General features: G+C 43.8%; 1 protein-coding gene across 1 annotated transcript in view; it reads left to right on the forward strand.

Moving 5' to 3' along the window:
• Window positions 1–25,618, forward strand: part of HELQ (helicase, POLQ like) — a 606,359-nt gene that overhangs the window by 458,852 nt on the left and 121,889 nt on the right. The window contains exon 14 of the mRNA XM_086961870.1: window positions 19,177–19,275. Coding sequence (XP_086817996.1) covers window positions 19,177–19,275 — 99 coding nt within the window. The remainder of the gene's footprint in view (window positions 1–19,176; window positions 19,276–25,618) is intronic.

The following is a 25,618-nucleotide window of genomic DNA, read 5'->3' on the forward strand; positions in this document are numbered from 1 at the left end:
CGAAATGAAACCAAACTGTCCCGCTACTTCCGTTATTGTTTTCAGCGTTTCTCCTGGTTCTGTTGAAAAAAACGCTATATAGTCTGCATAAGCAACAACCTTCAGGGAGTTGGCCCCTATATTAAAATCCATTATTCGCACATCATTTTGCAAAACAGAAATAAATGGCTCTATATACAGAGCAAATAATACGGGGGAAAGAGGGCATCCCTGGCGTTTACCACACAATTCCGGAAATTTAGATGACTGCAAACCCAAGTAAGCCAATTTAGCACATGGTTTGTCATATAGTGCTTGTATCTGCTTCAGAAATCGACCCTTTATCCTGAAGGCTGCCATCGTAACCCACAAGAATTCCTACCCCACACGGTCAAACGCATTTTCTGCGTCTTATAAAACCATACCAAGTGGGGTGGGTCTGATGTTTGCAAGGTCAAATGCACTTACTTCTGTGATTACATGAGAGGTAGTTTCCCTCTCTTGAATAAACCTGTGTTGATGGGGGGAAACCAGATTGGGCATTATTGGGGCCAAACGGTTACCTAAAATTTTAGCGTATATTTTTGTTTCTGCGTTTATCAATGACATTGGTCTATATGACCCACATTCCTCCGCCGGTTTATTTTTCTTCAGAAAAAAAATATCTTTGTCATATGCCATGAGTCGTGAGTTATCCCCTTAATTCCAATTTCCTCTATTACCTGACTAAATGGTTCCAGCATAACATCCTTGAATATTTTATAAAATTCAAGAGGGATGGTATCTTCTCCCGCAGCCTTCCATGATGGTAATGCACCCATTGCTAATTCTATCTCATTTTTTTAGATGCTTTCCTCAAAATCTGATTCCTCACTCCCCATCTTTCTTACAGAACTATTTTGAATATACCTATAGATATCCTCTTGTGTGGGCTGTATGGGGTATACAATATCTTATAATAAAGAGCGAACTGTTCTCATATCTGCTGTGGTTGCACATATATTTTATCATCTAGCCCCTTTACTGCTTTTATATGAGCCTTAGCCCGATCATCTGCCACCTTAAAAGCAAGTACTTTACCTATACTTTCGCCAAATTCATACTGTGATAAGCTATATTTATTATATCTTGCCACACTTTTCTCTCTCCAAATTTTCTTCAGGGCCGAGCATAATTCAATTAGCATAAAATCCAGTCGCTCAATATCCTCCAAACCTTTTATAATAGCCTCTGCATGTTGATCCTCCACCTTCTGGATCTCTGGTATAGTTGTGTTGGTTATGTTTGTTTGTTCCTTGTTTTGTCGCCAGATATATTGCTGGGTATAGCCTCTAACAACTGCTTTACATGTGTCCCACACAACTATAGGAGAAGCAGTTCCTACTTTTTCCTTGAAGAAGGTCTCTAATTGACCCCTGATCTTAGCCACATACTCCTGATCGGTCAACAGATATCTTGGAAATGAAAAAGGTCTGACTACCTTGTTCTCCTCTGAAATAATAAATGTAAGGAGTATGGGCTTATTGTCAGAAGTCACCTTTGGGCAGATTTCCATGTCAGTGGACCATACAATGGGGTCAGAGGCCCAAGCCAAATCTATCTGAGAATATAACTCCTCTGGGGCCTAGAAATAAGTATACCTTGGTATTTTAGGGTATAGAGTTCTCCATACATCCCGACACCCTGTAGCCGCCCTAGTTCCCTTATTGCAGCTCTTGTCCTTCTCATTCTTTGAAATGCCCCCGTCGTGTTGTAACGATGTTATAATCGATGATGCAATCAAAGTCCCCCATCACAACCCTCTGCCCCTCCCAATTTAACATTTCTGCATTTATTCAGTCAAAAATAGTAGGGTCATCCATATTCGGGCCATACACTAAATGATTATATAATTACTTCCTTTTATCTTTATCTGTGCCATTGCCCACCTACCACCTTTATCTGCCATTGTGTTACAGATTACCCCCTCCGCCCTTTTATGTCTCAATATAGCAACCCCCGTATAGAGGCACTTTGCATGGTACACACTATCACTTCGTACCCTAACTGCTTTAGTAGTCCGCGATCTTTATATGGAAGATGTGTTTCCGTCAACATAACAACATGGGGATTATACATTTTTAGTTCCTCTGTTACCAATTGCCTCTTAGTCTTACTGTTCAATCCGGCCACATTCCATGCTAAATACTTAAACTTAAATTGACCCATAAAGAAAAGCAATGCTATCAACACTATTACTCATGCCCTCCATTTTTACTGTTTCATAATTGTATTCCACCACTTTACTAACCTGTTGGTTCCTTATTACCCAGCCTTTGTTTTTTCCCCATTTTTGCCCTCTCCCTCCCCCCCCCCCACCACCCCTGCCCCCAATGAAGTGAGCCCCACCCCCTACTCCTAGAAGGAGAATCTTCCTCTTCCTTAGGCTGCCACTGGTTTTGGCAGAAAAATGAGACTGCGGTCTCCACAGTGGCCCCGAGACCTATTTCCCTATAATCTGTCCATCATTTTTATCTGATGCCAAGGATAAAACCCAGGTTATATTTACAGCTATTAAGGAGAAAAGAAAAAATTCCAAAACACTACATAAATCGATATCCCCAAAAGCTACTCCCTAATACCCAATCCCAGATATTAATCTGGTCCTAGACCCTTTTCCTTATCCCGTCCCCCCTTTCTGCCAACTACACAGGGCTTCCTTTGCCTCAAGCTCAGACATAAAAACATATGGCTGTCCTTCCCGTATTACTTTCATATGCGCTGGTTCTTGCAGGTACGCCTGTACTCCAGTTGCTTTTAATGGGTCAATCAATAACCTTAATTGACAGCGGCTTTCCATGGTCTCTTTACAAAAATCCGATGTAAAAAAAATAGAATATGACTCTACTGAGATAGCTGTTTTAGGTTTAGCTTTCAATGACACTGCTTTCCTAAGCAAACAATTGCCAAAATTAATAAGTAAGGGACGAGGATATCTAGCATCCTGCCTTCGCTGTACTAATGGTGGTCTATGTGCCCTCTTTATCTGGCAGTCCCAGTCCCCCAAGTCCGGATAAGCCTTCTGCATTAAATGTACAACGAAACCCCTCAGGTCAGTCCCTTCTTGCCCCTACTGAATTCCAAATAATTTCAGGTTATTCAGTCGCTGGCGATTTTCCATGACTTCGATTTTCAGCTGCATTGACGTTAGCAAATCATGATGTTGTTTGACAGAAATAGTCATCTGCGAGGTTGACTCCTCCATACCAGCAACCCTTGATTGAAGTTCCACTATGTCATTAGTATTAGACCCGACCTTCGAGTTGATTTCATTTAATGACTGCTGAATGTTGTGATTATCAGCTCTGACTTGAGAGAATAGTTCCCTTGTTTCCTCTCCTTGATTTTTAAGGTACTGCAGTATAAGTGAAAGCAATGACGATTCCCCCATTGGAGCGTCTCTATCCGGAAGGCTCTTTTTGGAGTCCTCCTCTGCTCCTGCTTATTCAACTAATATAGCACAGGCATCTTGTTGACAACAAACTGCCCCAGATGACCCCTCAGGGGTTTCTCCTGATCACAGCCTTAATGCCCCACAAATATTGTCTGTTAATCCCACGTCCGAAAGTCTGGATATCAGTGTTTTGACCCCTCCCCCGACTGAACTCACCTCCGTATGGGGCTTACAGCTTCTGTATTTTTCCCCTGCTTCGATCTCGGTTTCCAGTTGTATTGGCTCATTGTAAGTTTTCTTCTACTTTCTTGTATTTCCTTTGGTGGTATAGATCTAGGATTTTTCCTTTTATCTACTGATCTTGGGGTTTGCTTCTCCTTTTGTTTTGGGCCCACTGGATTTTTGTGCTGGAGTATCAGTCACGCCATTATTCCTTTGAATCTCAATCCGACCCCCTGATTCGGAATGTGCGCTTTGACTAGCCAAAACTGAGACAGGGCTAACATAAGCATTTCTAGAAGCCATAGCAACCTACTCTAAGGCGCTCGGCCTTGGAATGTCCTCTGCCACATTACCTTTCCCTGCTGCATCTAAGGAGCTCTGCCTTGAAACATCTTCTGACACATTGCCTTTTATTGCTGCATCATTTATTAGTTGTTCACCATCCCCCAGCAATGGTGCAGTTGCTCCTAATCAAAAAACAGCCAAAAGTACTTCCTGCTGGTTTTCTTTAAACCCAGACAGTGTCTCACTCGATCTCTGAATACTGGCATCAAGAAGTATCTCCTGTGGTTTTTATTTGGGGCCAGTCTCAAGATCAAGATTCAATTCATGCTCTATTTCCGTATTTTCAGCCAGTTGGTCTCCAACCTTAAACAAAACATTCACATTGGAATTACCGCACTGCTTAGAGCTGCCCTGGTCTGTAGCTACGTTACAATGTTGCACCTCTATTGCGTGCGTAATAATTTCGGCAAGTTTTTTTCCGTTGGTTATCTCCAAACCAGCCTTTGAAGTAAAGAGCTCTACTGAACGCTCCGACTGCAACAGGCGCAGCACCGGCCTCCCAAGCTTCCCACCAGTGTGGCCAGTTAGTTCACTTTTCCGTGCTTCCAAGCCTTGTTCCCCCTCCATACAACCTGCGGCGCTTACCAGTAGTCTGCTCGTCGCTCGGGTGCTTCTCACTGTGCTCTTCGGCAGAGCTATGACGCTATGTGCTACGGGAGTGTGCCAGCACAATATGACCTGAAGGTGCAGTCCCAACCTTAGCGATAGATGCCGAGCCGCCAAACACACAGCAACTCTTGTGGACGGCAAGCGCTTTGGGCCAATCGCCTGCATTCAGCACGAGTTCGTCAGAACCCGCTCCAGAAGGTGAATCCAGGTAAGTCTCTTGATCAGTCCTGGTCATGATAGCAATCAGCGGCGGTGCGTCCATTGGGGCGTTTGGGCGTTGCCCTCTCAATGCGCACTGCCGCCATCCGGGACCGACACTGTGTTAAATCCCGCACCATTCAACAACGAGTTTCTGGCCGGCCGGTCACCGTACCGGACCAGAAACCATCGGGAAAAGGGGGGGGGGGCTGTGCAGACGTGCTAGTGTGCGTGTCCTGTTTCGGACAGGTAATTTTCCTGCCCGGCGCGGACATGCGCACTAGCCCCCCCCCCCTTGGGAGACCGGGGGTTGCCTCATGCCGTAGCGCCCGGTCTCCTAACAGGGCGGGAAGTTTGGCTGCTCCAGCCAATCCTGTAGAGTCAGTCCGACCTGCCTGATGACGCCTGACGTGACGTCAGCTAATCCTTAGTTTCACCGTGACCCCCGCAGCCATTGCCACACACAGTGCTGCCCGCTTCACAATCACACCTGGTGTGCGTGCTCCTCAGCTCCTGTCCTGATGGTAACTCTTCCTGCCTCGTCGTCGTGGAGCTGGACTACTAACGAGAACTAGTACTACTAAGGTGAGCCATAATATACTGCTCCTGCTGGTGATTACCGCTCTTTTGTAATTGTATTGTTTTTTAAACTCCCTCCTGTGACCCGTTAAGTATTACCCATGATCCCCTGCAGCTGAACCCTTGAGAGGGCCATGGCGGGTTTGGGCATCATTCGGTCTCTAAGTTTTTTTTTAAATATAGCGCTTCCTATCATTGCAGGTTTGATGTTTTGTAGTGCCGCTGCCGCAGCAAATTACTAGTATCTCCATGGCCACATAATCCATTTTTGCGCTCTTTACACAATGTATATGCTCTACCTGTCCGGATCCGGTGGAAAGCAGAGGAGGGGGAGGGGGTTGATAATAAAAACAAAATATGTAGATAAACCCAGACCAAACGTAGTGTGCTTCCATTTCCTTGGGCCAGGGAATCAATCGCCATCAGTTGCTGAATTCTGCTAGTTTGCGATCTGTTGACTTGTTTTTAAATAAAAAGCCTCTGTGAGGTAGTCAGAAATGCATTGTATCTCAAAGACTGTTATGAAGCCACATATTGAATAAGCAGGTAGCTACCTATGTTGTATGACATCTCTTTATTACGGTCATAACTGCACTTTCACAATTTCTTTATTAACCTACATTCCTTCTCAAAATTGCTTGCAAATGCACCATTTCTCCACTTGATTTTCACATTTTTATCGGGGGGGGGGTTTGGGCGGGGGGGGGGCTTCGGACACGCACGCCGCGCTCGCGAGCTACAGTGCGGAAATCATTTTCCGCCCCACCAGGTTCAAATGTCACCAGCTGCCACTGATAGCAATCCAGTGCTAGTACCCGAGATAAATGTTTGTATGTACTTTTCTTTTCCCACTGATTCTTCCTCTATTTCTTCGCGTTTCTTATTATTTCATTTTATCGTTCTGACTCCACAGCCTTGGGTGCTCCGCTGTGTACCGCAGCTCAGAGACGGCGTCAATCCGCCATCTTGTCTCCTCCCCGGGATAATTGGGGCTTGTAATTTTCTCAATGTGTTCGGAGGTTGCAAAGAAGCATATTTCTCAGAGAAACCTGGTCCCAATCCTTTGCCTTCAACTGTATGATTTATATCTGACGAAGACTGCACTGAGAAATAAAATCTCTGATTTATGGAATTTTATTGTATATCCATGGTGGGCTAAATTAGTCCATATTCTGTCCGACCTTTCTAAATTGTCACCTAATTCATTGTCAGTAAAATGTTATCAACATGTGATAATCGGTAGGAATGATCTGTAGAGGTTCCACCTTTGTCACTGCCAGTAAACCTGGACTGTCTTTTATCACCTGGAGTAATCTAGTATGCATTCTGGGAACCTCAAAATGTGAACACTGTTAAGTACTGTGATACAGCCGTTCTGTTCATACACAGTTGGCAATGTCAAGAGTCGTCCTACAGTTTTTCGTACTAGATTTCTCATCAGTCCACTACTGTGCATGTTTTGCACTGCGTATGGACCGGTCTGTGAATCCACATTTCTATAACCCAGTTTGATACAATTGGTATATTCTGGGTTATCCTCCAGAAAGAGATGAGTTATAACACACAATCACTCCCTGATACTGCGGTTGTGTCGGAATAATTTTTTATTCCGCGCTTCTCTACTGGCTTTATTGGGTTTTTAACACCTTGGCTGCATTGGGTAGATGTCGAATGTTAAAGTAAAAAACAACCCTCTACAATATGAATGGATACATTTAAGTTTTGTGGAAGAAGTAAAGAATAAAAAGAAATCATGTTTTGAAATCAAGAAAAAGCGATAAGAATTTTATTTAGCAAAAGATGAAACAATTGTGATAAGACCACCTGGGTCAAGAAATGGATGTGCACACCTCCACCTGCAAGTGGTAATTCCACTTTCTCAATTAATTTCATTTTGAATAGAGTGTTCCTGGACAAAACACTTTAAAGGAGTGAGTAGCACAAAATCAATAAATAATAAAACAAAAGAAGAGGATATAAGTTACACAGAGTGCCAGACGAATAACAAGAAAGATTGATTCTCTCTGAAGAGGAACATCATGTGGTACAATATCTTTATACCACCTCATTTGATTCTTATACAATGCTGCAGCTTGTTTCAAAGCTCACTCATATTTGTCCCTGAGAACCTCACACTGTAGAGGAACATGCTCACAGTATTACATCTGCAATACCTATACTACATAAACTCTTTCAGGAGAATTTTCATGACAATCTGTGTATATTCATTAGAAGTCGTGACGTGATGCATTTTCAGAGTCTAATGAACTATTGTAGTGTAAGCTGTGTTATATAGAAACACTGCTGCCCAAGTTCTATTCCCTAGGAAGAGTCTCGCCCTCTGAGAAATGTGTTCTGTGAATGTTTGATTCCAAATTTTTCTACTCCTTCAGGTTTCAGACTTTAATATTTATCTACTTTGTTCGGCTGCTCCTGTCATCTGCAGGATACTTTTCTGCGTGCTATCACCTGAGTCCTGTGTAGAAAAGTATATTGATATCGATCAAGGATTTCTATTTGATCACGGTCCTTCAAATTATATCCACCCACACTGCACACCTGGTTTATTAGAGATCCAGTCCATGTTTCCTGGTTGATTTTCTTTATGATTTTCTTTTTTTTTTTTCTCGATAAAGTGCTTTTTCTCTCTGTCCACCCTCTACCTCAGCTTAGTTTGAGTTTGTTTAGAAGGATGAGTAACTGTAGTGGCTCACCCTATTGAGGTATAGAACATCTGAGACTACTGGCAGTGCATTAGCGCTACTCGCAGTTGAAGGACAGCACGTGCCAGCTAGGCGCTTGTTTTTTCATTAAGGCATAAGCTTTTAAAGTTTTAGGAATTTTAAAATAATTGCTTCTAATTTGGGGATCAAGGAAGGAAAATACCTACCTCGCACTCGCACTTTCCGTTGGTCAAGGTGTGCTGGTGTACGTCCGCCTGTTAGAGCGTGTCACCGTGACGCCGCCATCTAGGTGAGCGCAATAGTCTTTCTCTGATCAGCACACACCTCCCGATTTAGGAAGAGTGATGCAAGCACTCAGATTCTAGACCATCTGAGACTACCGGCAGTGCATTAGCACTACTCGCAGTTGAAAGGACAGTGCGTGCCAGCTAAGCGCTTGTTTTTTCTTTAAGGCATAATATTTTAAAGTTTTAAGAATTTTAAAATAATTACTGCTAATTTGGGGATCAAGGAAGAAAAAATACCTACCTCGCACTCGCACTTTCCATTGGCCAAGGTGTGCTGGTCTACTTCCGCCAGTCACAGCGGGTCACCCTGACAACGCCATCTTGGTCAGCGCGCTAGTCTTTCTCTGATCAGCACACACCTCCCTATTTAGGAAGAGTGATGCAAGTAAGGTGAAAGCACACCGGAGGTGCGCTAGAGGTGAGCCCATCTGCGCCTGGCCGCGCACAGCGCCAGCCATGCTGCCAGTTTTACTCCAGGGCAGGCTAGACTCTTCTATTCGAAAGAACAACTTATACATAAAGGTGAGAGGGATGCCAGGGGGACACAAGAGGTTGTGGTGAACAAGAGCATTACCATTACATATGACCAAATCTATGAAAGACTGAAATGTGGCTTGATTAAGACTAGATCTTTAGTCAAGCACTTCCAGGAGGTGTACACTATGCTGGCGTGCCTGGTCCTGGATGTGTTATTCATGATGAAACCTGGACACAAGTCGACTCTTTAGTTGAATTAGGGTTAGCCTGTCCAGCAAGGTATAAAATCTTTCACAAACCTAGGCCAGTAGGGAGAGGCAGAGGAGTTGGAGTGATATTTAAAGATAGGTGGGACTTTCTGTCCCTACACATCGACGATGTCGAGGGCACAGAATTATTAAGCTTCACACTGAATGAGGCAAGGGGACAAATGCTGTCCAGGAAAGTGTGCTATAGGCCTCCCGGAGGTCAAAACCCCATATTCAGTCTTTGATTGATACGTTTTTTAACATGTGACTGACCCACTCAAGGCTGATTATAGTGGGCGACTTTAATCTCTGGGACAATGGGAGCTCTAGCTCAGCTTACAAAGATCTAACACAAGTGTGTGAGAGCATCAATCTGCAGCAATTGGTACTCCAATCGACTCACCAAGGAGGCCATACCTTAGACTTATTTTTTTCCAACCATGCGGAGGCAAAGTTGGTCGAAGTATTGCCCCAATGCTGGACCGATCACTCTCTAATTCATTTTCGGATAGCCTTGCCCAGGACAAACAACAAGCTGATTCAGCCTGCAATCTTCCGTCAAGGAAGGGAATGGGCCAAAATACTGTAAAATAGACAGGTGCTGCTCCTGTACAGAATATATTTGTACCCAGTAAGTCAGTGGAAGAAAACTATCAGACTCTCTGTGATCAAATAAATCATACTCTGGATCAGATCATTCCGGTCAAGAGGCTAAGAGGAAGAAACTGTCTGCCCCTTGGTACAGTGAAGAACTGAAACAGAATCGGGGAAAAATGTAAACAGGCAGAAAGAAAATGGAGAAAGCTCTATGATGATTCAGACAAAATAACCGTAAAACAATTACAGACTCTATATATGGAAATGATCGCTGGATCCAAAGCTGAATATTTTGCTAAAACCATCCTTCTGGCACCTACCAGCACGAAAACTCTTTTTCACCATAATGAAGGACCTGTCCAACCCGTCCTGTGTGAGCAACAAGATCAAAGCGTCACAAAACCTTTGTGATGACATTGCTATCCACTTTGATGAGAAGATCAATAAGATTATTGATGGTCTCAATTTAAATGATAAAAACAATCTGGATGTGGAAAAAGATCGATCTACAATAGTGGTGATGACACAACAGGAAGAGGTAACTGACAGTTATCAACAGGCAGTGCTAGAGTCTTTTAAAATTCCCACTAACGAAATATTTAACAAACTAGCTCTGAGTGTGTCCCCTGGCTCGCCTCTGGATCCTCTCCCACAGAAAATATGGAAATAATTTAACTCGGAATTATTTCCCCAAATATGGCAGATCTGTTGCCAATCATTGGGTACAGGAATTGTTCCAGAGGGTTGAAAGCAAGTGATGGTGACCCCGCTACTTAAGAAACCCTCTCTTGATCCTCTTTGTCCATCAAGTTTTAGACCTATCTCCCTGCTGCCATATCCAGTAAAGATCTAGGAGCGAGTGGTCAGTGAATTGCTTTCCCACTTCTTGGAAGAAAATCAAATGTAAGACGAGGCACAATTCGGATTTCGTCCAGGGCACGGAACTGAAACTGCCCTAGTGACAGTACTAGACAACCTAAGAATGAGGACAGACAATGGCATTGCGACCATACTGGTATTATTGGACATGTCTGCCACGTTCGACATGGTGAATCATAGTATTTTGTTGAAGAAACTTGAGAGTATTGGAGTGAAAGAACGGGTACTGAAATGGCTGCGGTCATACTTGACGGGCAGGCAACAGGCGGTGATAATTCCACCTTTTACATTCCCAAAGACTCCTGTGCACCATGGGGTACCACAGGGATCACAATCAGCTCAGTTTTATTCAACATTTATTTGTGCCCACTCATCCTGATTATCAAGTTCTTTGGCTTTGACTTAGCCAACTATGGAGTTGAGACACAACTGGTGTTCTCTCTAGAAGGAGATCAGGCAGTCTCTCTCGATAAATTCCAGGAGTGTATGCAAAGTACCACAAAATGGCTCAGAAATAACTCCCTACAATTCAATGGTGAAAAAACAGAGATCATATACTGCTCAGAATATAGACTCACCCCCACAGACAAACCCTTGACTCCAGCTAGAACAGTACGCAATCTGGGGGTTATGTTGGATGATAATCTCCAGTTGGAATCACAAGTTAATAAGACAGTGGGCACGTGTTTCTCCCTGATTAGAGCCTTATGAACGTTCCTCCCTCTGCTTCCCTCTACTACTAGGTCACAGGTAGTGAGGACTGTACAAATGAGCAGGTTGGACTATTATCGTGTATCAAGAGGGAGAGAGAAGACCAGAAAGCTAGTCCAAATCCCCAAAGTTATATGAAGTAAATCAAAAAAAGACTAGCTTGAAAGGGAGGGGTTTTGTTACCAGAAATTATTAATTTTGGTCAAAGGACTCAAGTATGTTTTGTCAGGAGTTAGTAGCACCTTGTGAGTGTGCTCATGAAGCCCTCACCCACCAACCTAGTTGGTGGCATGCTTCATCATCGGGCCCACCCAGTGACACCTAGCGTGTCCCGGGTGTGCTTCGACGCCTGATTGCAGCGGAGCAGGTATGTCGCTGAGTGTGCGGTGAAGACTGTTATGATAGATGAGATTAAAACGGCTTGGCCGTGGTCCCAGTACCCGAAGGTGAATTAGACTTTAATACCTGGGCCACCGTCAGCGGTTAAAAATAAGGCTGTGGGATGTTAGAGGCGGGTTACGACCTCCTACATCCTTTGTTGGTCAACATGTTTCAGCCAGTGCCTTATGAGTATTCTGGCTTTCTTCAGGACGAATTAAAAGGGGATGTGTGTGTGATTAAAAGTAGTGGATGTGTATTTACAGACTAGGTGTTTTACACGCCCTAAAGTGTTTTTCTATGTGAGAGAGGGGGATTCCCTTTTCAAAAACACGCTAGTTTAAGCAGATTTCTGCTTCAAGGTTTGTGAAGTGGCGAGGGTTGGCCAGAATTACTGGGCAGAGCCTGCATTGGACCTGTAGTGCCTCCTTCGCAGAACCGGTTCTGCGAAGGATGCACTACAGGTCCAATGCAGGCTCTGCCCAGTAATTCTGGCCAACCCTCGCCACTTCACAAACCTTGAAGCAGAAATCTGCTTAAACTAGCGTGTTTTTGAGAAGGGAATCCCCCTCTCACACATAGAAAAACACTTTAGGGCGTGTAAAACACATAGTCTGTAAATACACATCCACTAGTTTTAATCACACACACATCCCCTTTTAATTCGTCCTGAAGAAATCCAGAATACTCATAAGGCACTGGCTGAAACATGTTGACCAACAAAGGATGTAGGAGGTCGTAACCCGCCTCTAACATCCCACAGCCTTATTTTTAACCGCTGACGGTGGCCCAGGTATTAAAGTCTAATTCACCTTCGGGTACTGGGACCACGGCCAAGCCGTTTTAATCTCATCTATCATAACAGTCTTCACCGCACACTCAGCGACATACCTGCCCTGCTGCAATCAGGCGTCGAAGCACACCCGGGACACGCTAGGTGTCACTGGGTGGGCCCGATGATGAAGCATGCCACCAACTAGGTTGGTGGGTGAGGGCTTCATGAGCACACTCGCAAGGTGCCACTAACTCCTGACAAAACATACTTGAGTCCTTTGACCAAAATTAATAATTTCTGGTAACAAAACCCCTCCCTTTCAAGCTAGTCTTTTTTTGATTTACTTCAGGTTGGACTATTGAAATTCACTGTATCTGGGTGCACCAAACTCACTAATACTGAAGTTGCAAAGGATTCAGACTATAGCAGCCAAATTGGCTTTAAACTGGCAGCGCAGATCTTTAACATCGCTGGCTTTGAAGAACCTTCATTGGTTGCCAATCTGCCAAAGAATACAATTTAAATCCCTCTGTACAGTGTTTAGAGCAGTACATGGGTTGGACCCGTAATCCTTGCAGAAAAAAAATTAAGTGTTATGCTCCCAGGAGAAATCTCGTTCATCAAGCACAAATCTGGTGGCTACTACGTGATTTAAGAAGGTTAGGACTGGTGGGAGAGCCTTTGGTGTTGCAGCCACACGCTTTGGAATAATCTCCCCATAGGCATTAGACAAATTCAAACCCTGCTTCCATTTAGAAAGGATAGGTCATCTACGTGCACACTGACAACAGGATAAGTCTCAGCGCCAGGATACCTGTGGAGTTACAGCTGCACTATATAGAATTAAATAACATTACATTTTCTTAAAATAATTTTAGGTAATTATAGCTCTGGTAGCATCACGGTTCAAGACACTGGCATATGACCAAAGTTGCCTTACGGCTAGACTCGACCTCGACGCTGGGGAACCGGGTTCGATTCTCATCAGGGACGCTCAAAATCTGTGATTCTGGGCAAATCACTTAATCTCCCCGTGTCTAACAAAAAAACAAAAAAGATTAAAATTAATGTGTTCGTCTGTAACGCAACTGGTGCTCATGGAAAACATTTTGGTACCTTCAGGTCAAGTTCACGCTATATAAAACTCTGGGGGGGGAAAAAATGCTGCTGCTCCGATTGTTATTGAAAACTGTTAAAACGGCAACATAAACGCTACCAACAAATTCCTACCCAGGTACACCATCGGAGCAGCCTCTTTTTCTATTTGTAATAGTTTTAGAACATCTAGTAATATAGCAATTGAGGGAGTACCACACATAACCTTATATATGATAATAAATAGGCTTACAAAGTACTACATTCTCCAATTTGTGGTACCATTTCTCAGGGAAGGCACATAATTCATGTTCTGCATGTGTCTTGGGGTGCTGTAGCGGTACTGAATGCATATAATTGCATATTTTGTACAACAGGAACAAGTTGATTTCATTAAACGCAGCAGCTGGGAGAATATAGACAGTGGTACGTCTGACGACTGTCTCGGAGTGCAGAAGTCATGGCCCCACATATATACATATTTTGTGGGTTCAATAAAACACTTAGACATTCTTTGTAAAGCATCATAGTCCTAAATGACAAGTACAACCATCTGATAAGGGGACACAGATGGCTCTCGACTTCGAGGAGAGCTAATGTGGTCAGTGTGTACATGTCCAAATGTCCGGAGAGCGTTCTCACCCTGTGTGGTGTACATGTCTTGTCCTGATTGGCCGAATGTTCCTAACTACATGTGGCATCCAACTCTGATGTATTTTGGGTTAGTGCGCCTATGGCCAAACGTGTTTTATTGGGGCCACTCTCCTCGGTCCCGTTTGTGGTGTGACTTCCTATCTGTGGGATTCATCAGGGGTTTCCCTGGGTGTGTGTTTGTCTTTGTGCTATGTGTAGCCCCACCTGTCAATTGGTAGACTTGGGTTTGGGTCCCAGGGCCTGTCTGACAACTTATCTCTGACTTGGAGTTGATAGGGAGTTCATCTCAGATGAATCCGACAACAGTGATACGATTTCGTGAGTGCGTGCATGTGTAACATGGTGGTTATTGATATCATATTTACTGATCTTCTCATTATTATACATGCAATTGTTTAATCGTACATCAACATTGCATTCACTGAGATTAACGCCATTATGCGTGCATAAGGTAAGTTGTACATCGATTTTGGATTTACTAGTTTTGACATCACTGTGCGTGCATAGGTAACCGTATACATCGACATTGCGTTTATTGGTATTTATATTATTGTGCGTGCATAGATTACAGCATACGTCTATTTCATTTATTGCTACTCCTGCTGCTATGCATGCATACATCAGGGTGTACATTGCTATCATATTTATTGATCTCAACAGTTGTTTTAATAGGGAATGTGGGAGATTAAAACATACAAAAAGGAAATGGGAGAGATCGTTTAAGAAAAACTATGACCTGGTACTAGGTGGTAACCGCAGATCCACAAAAATGTAACATAAGTATCTAATGAGAAAGAGGAAAAATTGTCAAACCATGTTTGAGATAGTTGAAGCAAATAACATCAGGAAGTTCTGGCAATAGGTTTGCGAAGGAAGAGAGCCATGTAAAATGAGATGCTTGGTAGGCAAAGATGCCTGGGTTAATTACCCGAGTAAGTTATATGGAAGTGATGATGACGAGGTGGATCCGAAGACAAGGTTTGAAGTGGGTGATGAGATTGGCTTATACTTCTCACTTAAGAGAATAAATTAAAGTTTTCTGTCCCTTTAGTTAACTAAGGTGGCAGGTCCGGACAACCTCACCACAGGAATGATGAAAGATAATATGGATTTGTGGGCAAGATTCTATCATGTAATCGTCAAAAAGACCTATGCCTCAGTGCGTTTCCTTCATAGTTGTAAAGGTGCAATTATTGGGCCGATCTAGAAGTAGGACGAGCCTATGGCACATACGAATTATCAGTTAATCAGCCTACTGGTTGTGGGGGAGAAAGTATTTTCCAAAGAATTGTTATGCTTGATGAAAACATGGGTTGAAGAACATAACATTATTCCAATTGAAAAAGGAGGGTTCAAAGAAGGCCACTGCACTCTTGATCATAGTTTTTGTCTATGGGCAATGGCAAGGAAATCAATAAATTTGAAGGGGAAACAATTTGTTGTTTTATTGATTTCCATACCGCCTTTTGACCTAGTGGACTGAAATTTATTGTGGTAAATGTAGAGGGTGCTTGGAATCCACAAGGATCTTCTCTTACTTCTCCAAGAGCTACATAGCCAGAATTGGACCCGAGTAATATTAGATACAGAATGTAACTTATTGAAGAAAATACAGATTCAGAATGGTCTGCGACAGTGTTGTGGTTTGGCTCCCCTATTATTATCCTTGTTTTTGACCGATTTGCCAAATATGTTTATCCAAGATAAATGGCACGCATGCTTTGTGTCTATTACGTGCTGATGATTTGGTGATAATTGACATGACAGAAGTAGGTTAACGAAAGAAGTTCAATGTCTCATGATTATTGCATAAAAAACTCACTGTTAACCTAGACAAGATAATGATGTTGGGTAAAAGAAAGGGAAGATTTAACTGGTTCCTGGGTAAGAATAAAGTGGATGTGGTTGGAAAATATAAATACTTGGGCATGTGGTTTGATGCAAAGCTAAATCGGAGAGATCACTTAGAATCGCTAAAAGCTACAGCATTGACATTGGTATGGGGCTTAAAGCAATTCAGCTGGAAATATGGTGGCCCCTCTCTATGGCCCATATTGTCCGCCAACAATGCAATTGTCCATCCCTAATTTCAGTATGGTGTGGAAGTTCTAACTTTAGGTGACAAAGTGGCCTGGAATTATGAAGAGGGCAAATGTGTGAAAAGACTCCTCGCATTGCCACCGTCCGTTATGATCCTTGCTATAAGAGTTGAGAGCCATCTTACAGCTTGGAGTAATTTAGGGTGCACAGCTGTACTGAAGTTTTGGCTGAGATTAGCAAGAGAAGTAACTCCTAAAATATCACACCTCTGTAAAGAAGAGGTTGAACAGAGCGAGTTGAAATGGGCAATCCAAGCAAGACAGCGCTGAATGGAATTTGTAATAGGCAGACATAGCTAGGTGAATTGAAGTAGGGCCAAAGATCTCCAAACCAGAGCTTTCAAGTACTTGCATATAACTGTGCTAGAGAGGGAATACCTGTGGTATTTGAGGGGGAAATCATATGCACAGGTTCTGCTAAAAGGTTGGATCGATGACTGTTTTCCATATTTTGAGGCCTTACCTAACCCCAAGCTCAGCGATGTGGTATTGGGATAAATCCCTGCTATGCAGACAGGTGGACAAAATCTGTAATGATAGATGAGTAGGGTATGTGCACTTGCGGATTGAAGTCAAAATGTAATGCAGCACATATCTTAAAAGATTGTTTATAGTTTTTAAATGTTCTGAAGGTTTTTTTAAAACCATTATTAAGTATGGAATTGTGCATCGCGATCAAGTATTCAGTTTAAAGGTGAACATGACATTTTTGGATATTACATGTGCAATTGGAAGATTTTTAACTGCAATTAGGAGGGTTTTAAAATATTTGATTGTGAACATGTAAGGATTTGGTGTGTATTTATGGGTTTTTTCCAACTCTTCCTTTTCTCCATTGTATGTATTACCTATTGGATGTATTTTTAGTTTTTTTATCACATGTATTATGTATTATGTATTGTATGTATTTATGGTGGTTTTAATATGCTACATTTTAAATCTATAAAGGTTTTTCACTGAGTGACCATCTCAGAAACAATAAATCATATTTTGCTAACCACTATTTTCAACACTTTGGATATATTTGTCTTGTCATGCATACATCTGTGTGAAATTGCTTAAAAGTTGTGGAGGTGTGGTATGGTTCCAACCATGACAAGGTATATCGATCAAATGAGTTTCCTCTGGAGAGTCTCCATTTATTGTTTTTATACGAAAGGTACTGCTGTCTTTGATAAAGGAAGGCTTATAATTTATGTGAGGATTACTGCTTAGCGTGGGATGGATGCCATTTATTTAACCTGACTGGAATTGCCAACACCATGGATTCAGTAATTTATTAGTAATAGTTGATCATATTTTATATCCTGTTGTGTTATGGATTAGCCAATTTACTGGTACAGACAGCCGTCATGTCTGAGTCTGTTAGATGCAGTGTTGGCCTTAGCACTTTGCTTTAAAAAGAGCCAATCCAGGAGATATGTACAAAAGCTACTTGGGTTTCCATGCACATCTAGACCAAGCACTGAAGTAAAGGCCTAATCTGTGGGTAGTTTAACCAAGCTAGCAGTTGATAATTTAATCTTGCGTTTTCCTTCCAGCTGACATTTTATTCTTGATTCCTGGAGCAACAACCATATATATTTATAGCGCACTACTATGGAAATGTTACATGAACCTCTGTAGTTCGTATTTGCAAACATAGAAACGAGGAGCACAAAACAGATTAACTTATTGCTATATATACACTATGTAATTTGTTTACAAAAAAGGGCATCAAGAGGAGGCTACAACAACACAATAACAGACATAGACATCACAAAATCTGTATTGTTTTATAGGAAATTCATAATTTATTCCTTTCTTTCTTGTACATAAAGATAGGAATACGAAGACATCCAACGCGTTTCGTCCTTCTACATAAGGACTTCCTCAGGGAAGGGTTTCTTGTTATCTGTAACCCATAGTTACTAAGCTTCCATTGTTCTTCCCACAATGTTCACCAAAATCAAAGTGGGGGCAGTCCCTGCAACAGGCACTCCAAGAGTTGCCTCTGAGTACCGCTTCCCAGGTCCTTCTTGTTTCAAACAAAATACTCCATTACTTCTTTCAATTTTTTATAATTGGACAGACTAATCATACATCCTGACCTGGTTTAAGTGGCAAGACTCCTTCTCCTCGCGGCTCGTTGCCAACTCCACAGTATCAGAAGGATAAGTTGATCTTTTTGTGCTCTTACTTTCTGTGTTTGCAAGTGGTGTCATTGGGCCTATTTGAATGATTGGCCCTAGGAGTGAGCTGTTTGTCTATTTTATGGTAACAACATTGAGTGCGGTGAAACCTTTTCACAGTCGTTCAAATATATTTTTGTGTAACTCTATAGTTATCCGCCATCAATTGGGTTATGTTATTAGACAGCTGGGAGTGGTAAAGAATTGGTGTATCTGCTACCTTGCTTATGAAACATTTACAGGACTAATTTTCCTGGTGCCGCTGAGTAGATCAACCATTTAAAAAAATTAAGGTGCTGTAATTTCACGAGAATCTCGCTGCTTACAGGTAAAGGAAGTTTTGTTGCTCTTGAACCCTTGTTGGTCATATGGTATGGGGAGTAAATTGACAAGATAGGGGTGTTTATTTTAGTGAAGGGCTATATATTACGCAAGACAGCTGAATTAGAATTGGATTCTGGCTTTGAGTTGGTAATGGCAGCCAGTGCAGGTCACTTAAAACTAATGGGAGTTTGTTCCAATTTCTTTTGGAAGATAAGAGTCTGACTGTGGAATGAAGTATATCTTTATGTGGAGAACGTCCATTGTCAAAATCTATGCTGTATCCAGATGGGCAGGTGACAATAGGTGTTATCTTTTTTAAAGAGTGAATTAGCTAAGGGTCCAACTTGTTTTTTTGCTGTGGGTTGGGGGTGGCTGTTTCCCCTGGGTTCTGTTGGTTTTTTGTGAGTAATTTAGTTTATTTTTCTGTTTCAGTTTAACCAACTTACTGCAACGGAGCAGAAAATGGCAGCATCTGTGGGCGTTCCAGAAAGCTTTCTTGCAAGAAAGATTGCAGGTCAGCCTGTTAAAAAGGTAAGCGTGGGTCATGACTTTGATATGTTTGACTAAACCTTTTTCCCTTAATATTTGAAAGTGTTGATTACCTTTAACGTTCTTTACGCATGTGGTGAAAACTATGAGTTATGAATTATGAGTCAGTATGAAATTTTATTTTTAGGTAGATTTTAAAAATGTTTTTTGTAGCTATACCTTTAAAAAAATGTTTTAACCATGGTGGTCTAGTGAGCTTAATACTTATCCCTATTTTTTTCTGCGGGCAGACCATCTTGGGCCCAGGGATGTGGCCTAATGAAAGGAACAGCTGCCCACCTACTACATTTGTATTAAAACCAATTAATTTTGTAATATTCTATCTTGTAGTACTTTCTGCATAACCTAAGGTTGGCAGATTTGGGATAAACTCCTCAGTCTGCTTCCCAGGAGGGGCAGAACCACTGAGTGGGCCCATGAGGTGAAAGAGTGCAGCTGAAGTTGGGCTGCCAGAGCACCAGTCAAACTGAAATCAGCCTGATCTGAGGTTCCATATGCTTTCAATTTAATAATTGACATCCGTCTGCAAGCATGGTGGACTGACCTATATAAAAAATGTTCAGGTTGCTGGGGAAGCTTTTTCTTTTACTGCCAGAGATGAGATCCTCAGAAGGAAAACATCTGGTGCTATCGCCAAAGGCATTGCCAATGTTGGGTGATGTGACGTGACTTGGGAGTCCATGTTAATAGCACCCACTGGGTTAAATGCAGTCACATATACATCCAAAAAAAACATTTGATGGACAGAATGCAGAACAATGTCATACATTCACCCCAGTACAGAAATCTGGGCCTAAATCCATCGTTTTTCTGCTCAACATGCCATTCCAGTTTGGACCTAGCCATATGCAAATCAGTCTTGACCCTGCGCCCAATGGGAACATTCCAACCCGAACTGCCAGGCCAGGTCCACCCTGGACTGGAAACAAGCATCCTAGGACCGGTTTCGGGCTTTCAGCCCTCATCAGCCAGGAGAGCTTTACTCCAGTGCCATGGAGAGCACTGGGCCCACGTCTGGGCATACCCGTTCCACTCGGGATGACAAATGCAAAAAGAACAATTGATGGACAGAATGCAGAACAATGTCATACATTCACCCCAGTACAGAGATCTGGGCCCAAATCCATCGTTTTTTGGCTCACCATTCCATTCTAGTTTGGACCTAGCCATATGCACATCGGTCTTGACCCTGCGCCCAATGGGAACAGTACAACCTGAACTGCCAGGCCAGGTCCACCCTGGACTGTAAACAAGCATCCTAGGACCGGTTTCGGGCTTTCAGCCCTCATCAGCCAGGATAGCTTGACTCAAGTGGTGAGCAGAAGAACAATAGATTTAACCCAGATCTCTCGATTGTGGGTGAATGTATGATTTTTTCTGCATTCCGTCCATTTATTTGCATAGCACTTTTCACCCTAAGTGGGATGGGTATGCCTTCACCTGCCACTCCTGCAAGTTTGCCTGCATCAGGACCCATACCAAATCCACAAACTCCAAACAGAGCTCCGACACTAACCACCTGAAGTGCATCCTGCTCAACACCCGCTCGGTCCACAGACACGCCATTGAACTTTGGAACCTACTCGACACCACATCATCGAACGTCGCCTTTCTTACAGAAACCTGGATGAACGCCTCATCAGCACCCGACATCGCCATAGCCATCCCGGATGGCTACAAGATCATCCGAAAGGACCGCATCAACCAAACAGGAGGTGGCATCGCCATCGTCCATAAGAACACCATCCGCATCACGACCAGTTCCGACGATAACCTCGCAGCCGCCGAACACCTTCACTTCCAGATCCACACCGACCCCAAGACCACACTAAGAGGCACCCTCATCTACAGGCCACCAGGACCCCGCACACAATTCAGCGAAGACATCACTGACTTCATCAGCCCACACGCCCTCCCCTCCGAGGACTACATTCTACTGGGAGACCTCAACTTCCACCTGGAAAAGAACAACAACAACAGCAACACCACCACCCTTCTGGACAACCTCGCCAATCTCGGACTCAAACAACTTGTTGACACCCCCACCCACTATGCCGGGCACACGCTCGACCAAATCTTCACCTCCAGCAACCACATCTCCTTCAATCACACCACAGCTCTCCATTGGACAGACCACAGCTGCGTTCACTTCAACTACAAAAAGACTACAACCCACAACCAATTCCCCGCAGAAACTGGAACAAAATTACCACCGACCAGCTCTTCACAGCGCTCCACCAAAACCCTCCTGCCAAATCATCAGACCCAAACCAAGCAGCCACCAACCTCGCACAATGGATAACCCACAGCGCTGACGAATTAGCACCCCTGAAAAACCATCAAATCAAGCAAGGTAACAAAAAAGCCCCCTGGTTCAATGATTACCTTAAGAAATCCAAGAAGATCTGTCGCACCCTCGAGAAAGCCTGCCGAAAAAACCCAACCACTGACAACCTGGCCACCTTCAAGAACGCCACCCGCAAACACCACCAGCTGATCCGATCCACCAAGAAATCAGCATTCAAGGATCGACTCGACAACAACGCCCACAGCAGCAAGGAACTATTCAACATCGTCAAAGAGTTTACCAACCCCACCGCCGGCACCAACGACATCACTCCCTCCCAAGACCGCTGCGACTCTCTAGCCTCGTTCTTCCACAACAAAATTGCTGACATACATAACAGCTTTGGAGACCAGTCCACCCCACCCACCTCCGAACTTAAACCCCCCTCCAACAACCTTTGCGCCTGGAACCCAATCACCACTGAAGACACCATCTGCCTGATGAACTCCATCCACTCAGGATCGCCAACCGACCCATGTCCCTACCACATTTTGAACAAAGCATACTCCATTATCGCACCCCATCTCAGAGGCGTCATCAACTGCTCCCTCAGCTCCGCTACCTTCCCGGAAAGCTGGAAACATGCCGAACTCAGCGCCCTCCTGAAGAAACCCACAGCAGACCCCACTGAACTTAAGAACTACCGCCCCAATTCGCTCCTCCCATTCCCTGCCAAAGTCATTGAGAAAGCCGTCAACAGTCAGCTCACCGCCTTCCTCGAATCCAACAAATCCCTCGACCCTTCACAGTCCGGCTTCCGAGCCAAACACAGCACCGAGACCGCCCTCATCGCAGCAACAGACGACATTCGAACTCTACTGGACAACGGAGAAACAGCTGCCCTCATCCTACTTGACCTCTCCACAGCCTTCGACACAGTCTGTCATAGCACCCTTATACAACGCCTCAGCAACGTCGGAATACAAGGAATAGCACTAGACTGGATCATCTCGTTCCTCGCCGGAGAGTCCGCCTCCCCCCTTTCAGATCAGAGGCCACCGAAGTCATCTGCGGCGTACCGCAAGGATCAACACTCAGTCCCATCCTCTTCAACGTATACATGAGTCCCCTCGCATCCATCGCGCGCCAACACCACCTCAACATCATCTCCTACGCAGACGACACCTAGCTGATCCTCTCCCTCACCAAAGACCCAAACACCGCCAAAACCAACCTACACGAAGGGATGAAAGAAGTAGCCGAGTGGATGAAGAACAGCCGTTTAAAACTTAACTCGGACATCATCTTAGGATCATCCCCCTCCGCCTGGGACGACTCATGGTGGCCACCGTCCCTGGAAATCGCACCCAGACCAACGGACCACGCACGTAACCTGGGCTTCATCCTGGACTCCTCCCTCTCGATGACCAGGCAAGTCAATGCCGTCTCATCATCATGCTTCAACAACCTACGTATGCTCAAAAAAATCTTCAGTTGGATCCCCACTGAAACAAGAAGGACGGTCACCCATGCACTGGTCACATGCCGACTGGACTACGGAAACACCCTTTACGCCGGAACCACAGCCAAACTACAGAAAAAACTCCAACGCATCCAAAACGCCTCAGCCAGACTCATCCTAGACATCCCCCGCCAAGTTCACATTTCCGGTCACCTGAAAGACCTCCACTGGCTCCCCGTCAACAAGAGAATAACTTTCCGTCTCCTCACCCACGCACACAAAGCCCTCTACGACCTAGGACCCTAATACCTCAACACGTGCCTGTCCTTTTACACCCCCACCCGCCAACTACGATCGTCCAATCAAGCCCTCGCCGCAATTCCACGCATCCAACGATCCACCATGGGGGGAAGATCCTTCTCCTACTTAGCGGCCAAGACCTGGAATTCTCTCCCCACCCACCTCCGCCTTACACAGAACCACCTCTCCTTCAGAAAAGTACTAAAAACTTGGATATTCGATAAGTAATGTACCCCCCCTCCCTCAAGCGCCTTGAGACCCTCTGGGTGAGTAGTGCGCTATACAAATTTTAAACTTGAACTTGGTCCCACGCGCACTGTTCCACTGGATTCAAGCTAGCCTGGCTGATAAAGGTTAATACCCAGAAACCGGTCCCAAGATGCTTGTTTCCGGACCAGGGAGAACCTGGCTTGGCAGTTCGGTCTGGACTGTTCCAATGAGGCACAAGTTCAAGACTGAATGCAAATGGCTTGGTCTAAACTGGGGTGGCATGGTGAGCAGAAGAACTATGGATTTAACTCAGATCACTTGACTGGGGGTGAATGTATGATTTATTCTACATTCCTTCCATCATTTGTTTGCGTAGCACATATACATGCAGTCAGTCCTTTCTTATCTGTAACATGCATTATCATTTAGGGACCCCACCACATGGCCGCCCTTCTTGGCTTTCCATTCTATGATTATGTTCATAGGTCCTCTTCTACTGCTCCAACAGAGCTAGTCTCCAGGGACATGCTCATCTACTGTGACTAAAATCTTTTTGCTGTCCCCCCAGACTCTGGAGGGTGCATGCTCTATGCGCTTGCTTGAAGAATCTCTTTATAGTGTGGGCTTCTCCATTTAATCCTCATTCTTGGCAGCATTGGGTTCCTGGGAGCTAGGATCATAGCACCAGGTTTTAATGTGTATATGCAATTGCATGAGGATGTCTGCTCTAAGAGATGTGAACTTCTGTCTGTGATAGACACACTGCTTCTCAGGGACCTTGTGGCTTGTTCTCCTGGCGGACTCTGGGGCGCCTACTGTGGTTTCATCACTAGAAGATTTCTTGGTCGGTCTAAATGCAGACTGTAGCATGTGTTGGCTATAACTGTTAGTCTTAAGAATTATAACTAAGAGAATTAATTAACACTTATTCAGGAATTTTTCAAACCATCTCTTGCTGGTACTCTTGGTCTGCTGTCAACTGGCTGTCCCCCCCCCCCCCCCCCCCCCTTGTTTCTATGCTTTTTTCAAGCAGTGGCGGCTGGTGTAGAGGAGAGTTCTTCTCTCCTCTAGGTGCGTTCCCGCTGTAGGCTGGAAGTCTAGATCCTGTCCTAAAACGTTTTTATAAGTGGCCTGGGTCTTGTTTTTTTCCGTTTTTCCCAACAAAGGGGAAGTGGGTAAAAGAGGAAAGGGTTGCCCAATATCAGTCAACCTACCCTTTAGATGGTACTTTTTAGGTCTCGGCTCTAGATAGCATGCATACGCTGTCTCGAAAATAGACCTGTTGTATTTACTTTGTTGACTTCAGTCCGCCCATAGGCTTCCGATTTTCTGGCTCCATCGTCGCTCCATTATTTGTTCTCCCCATTTACGTCATGACTCTTACAGGGTTTATCCTTCCCTGAGAGCAGCAACCATCTAATCCTAAATACATGTAGTTACCATTTTAGGGTATTGTTTTGGGACTTCCTTTTTATGTCTTTAAGAGCGCTTTTCACAAGCGCTCCTGTTTTTTAATTTTTTTCTCACGCCACACATACTACATACAACTAAGTAAGCTCATTCCCAGACTTGCAAAATATCTTGGGGTGTGGTTGGACGCACAGCGTTTTGTGGGTAGTTACTAAATCTGTAAGGTGCTCCGGAGTATCACCCTCCGACAGGGGGTGTGTTTAAATGCTGAAGGTAGCACTGCTCAGAAATGAGGAGTGTCCCCCGGGCTCCTTTCTAGTCCTTATATAAAGGTTTCATCAAAATCCACGATGAGAATCGAAAGTTTTTTCAATGCTTGTTTATTAATTCTTCAAGTCTTGTTGTGTTCACAAGGACATGGTAAATTCAAGAAAAGTTTTTTCAACAATCAGAATTGCACTCATATAAATCCCAATGCATTTCGGCATTACAAAGATGCCTTCTTCCAGGGGATAAATATCTGTCAATGAAGAAAAGAGAAACAAAAGACGTTTAAGAACGTGATTCTGGTGAAGTAAATAGAAAGGTGGTAAACTGGGGATATCTAAAGCGGTGTATAAAAGTAGAGTGCCAAGTGAGAAAGGATCAGTTACGAA

This window comes from Lissotriton vulgaris, chromosome 3_1 (assembly GCF_964263255.1).
Source record: "Lissotriton vulgaris chromosome 3_1, aLisVul1.2, whole genome shotgun sequence".
Classification (NCBI taxonomy): Eukaryota; Metazoa; Chordata; class Amphibia; order Caudata; family Salamandridae; genus Lissotriton; species Lissotriton vulgaris.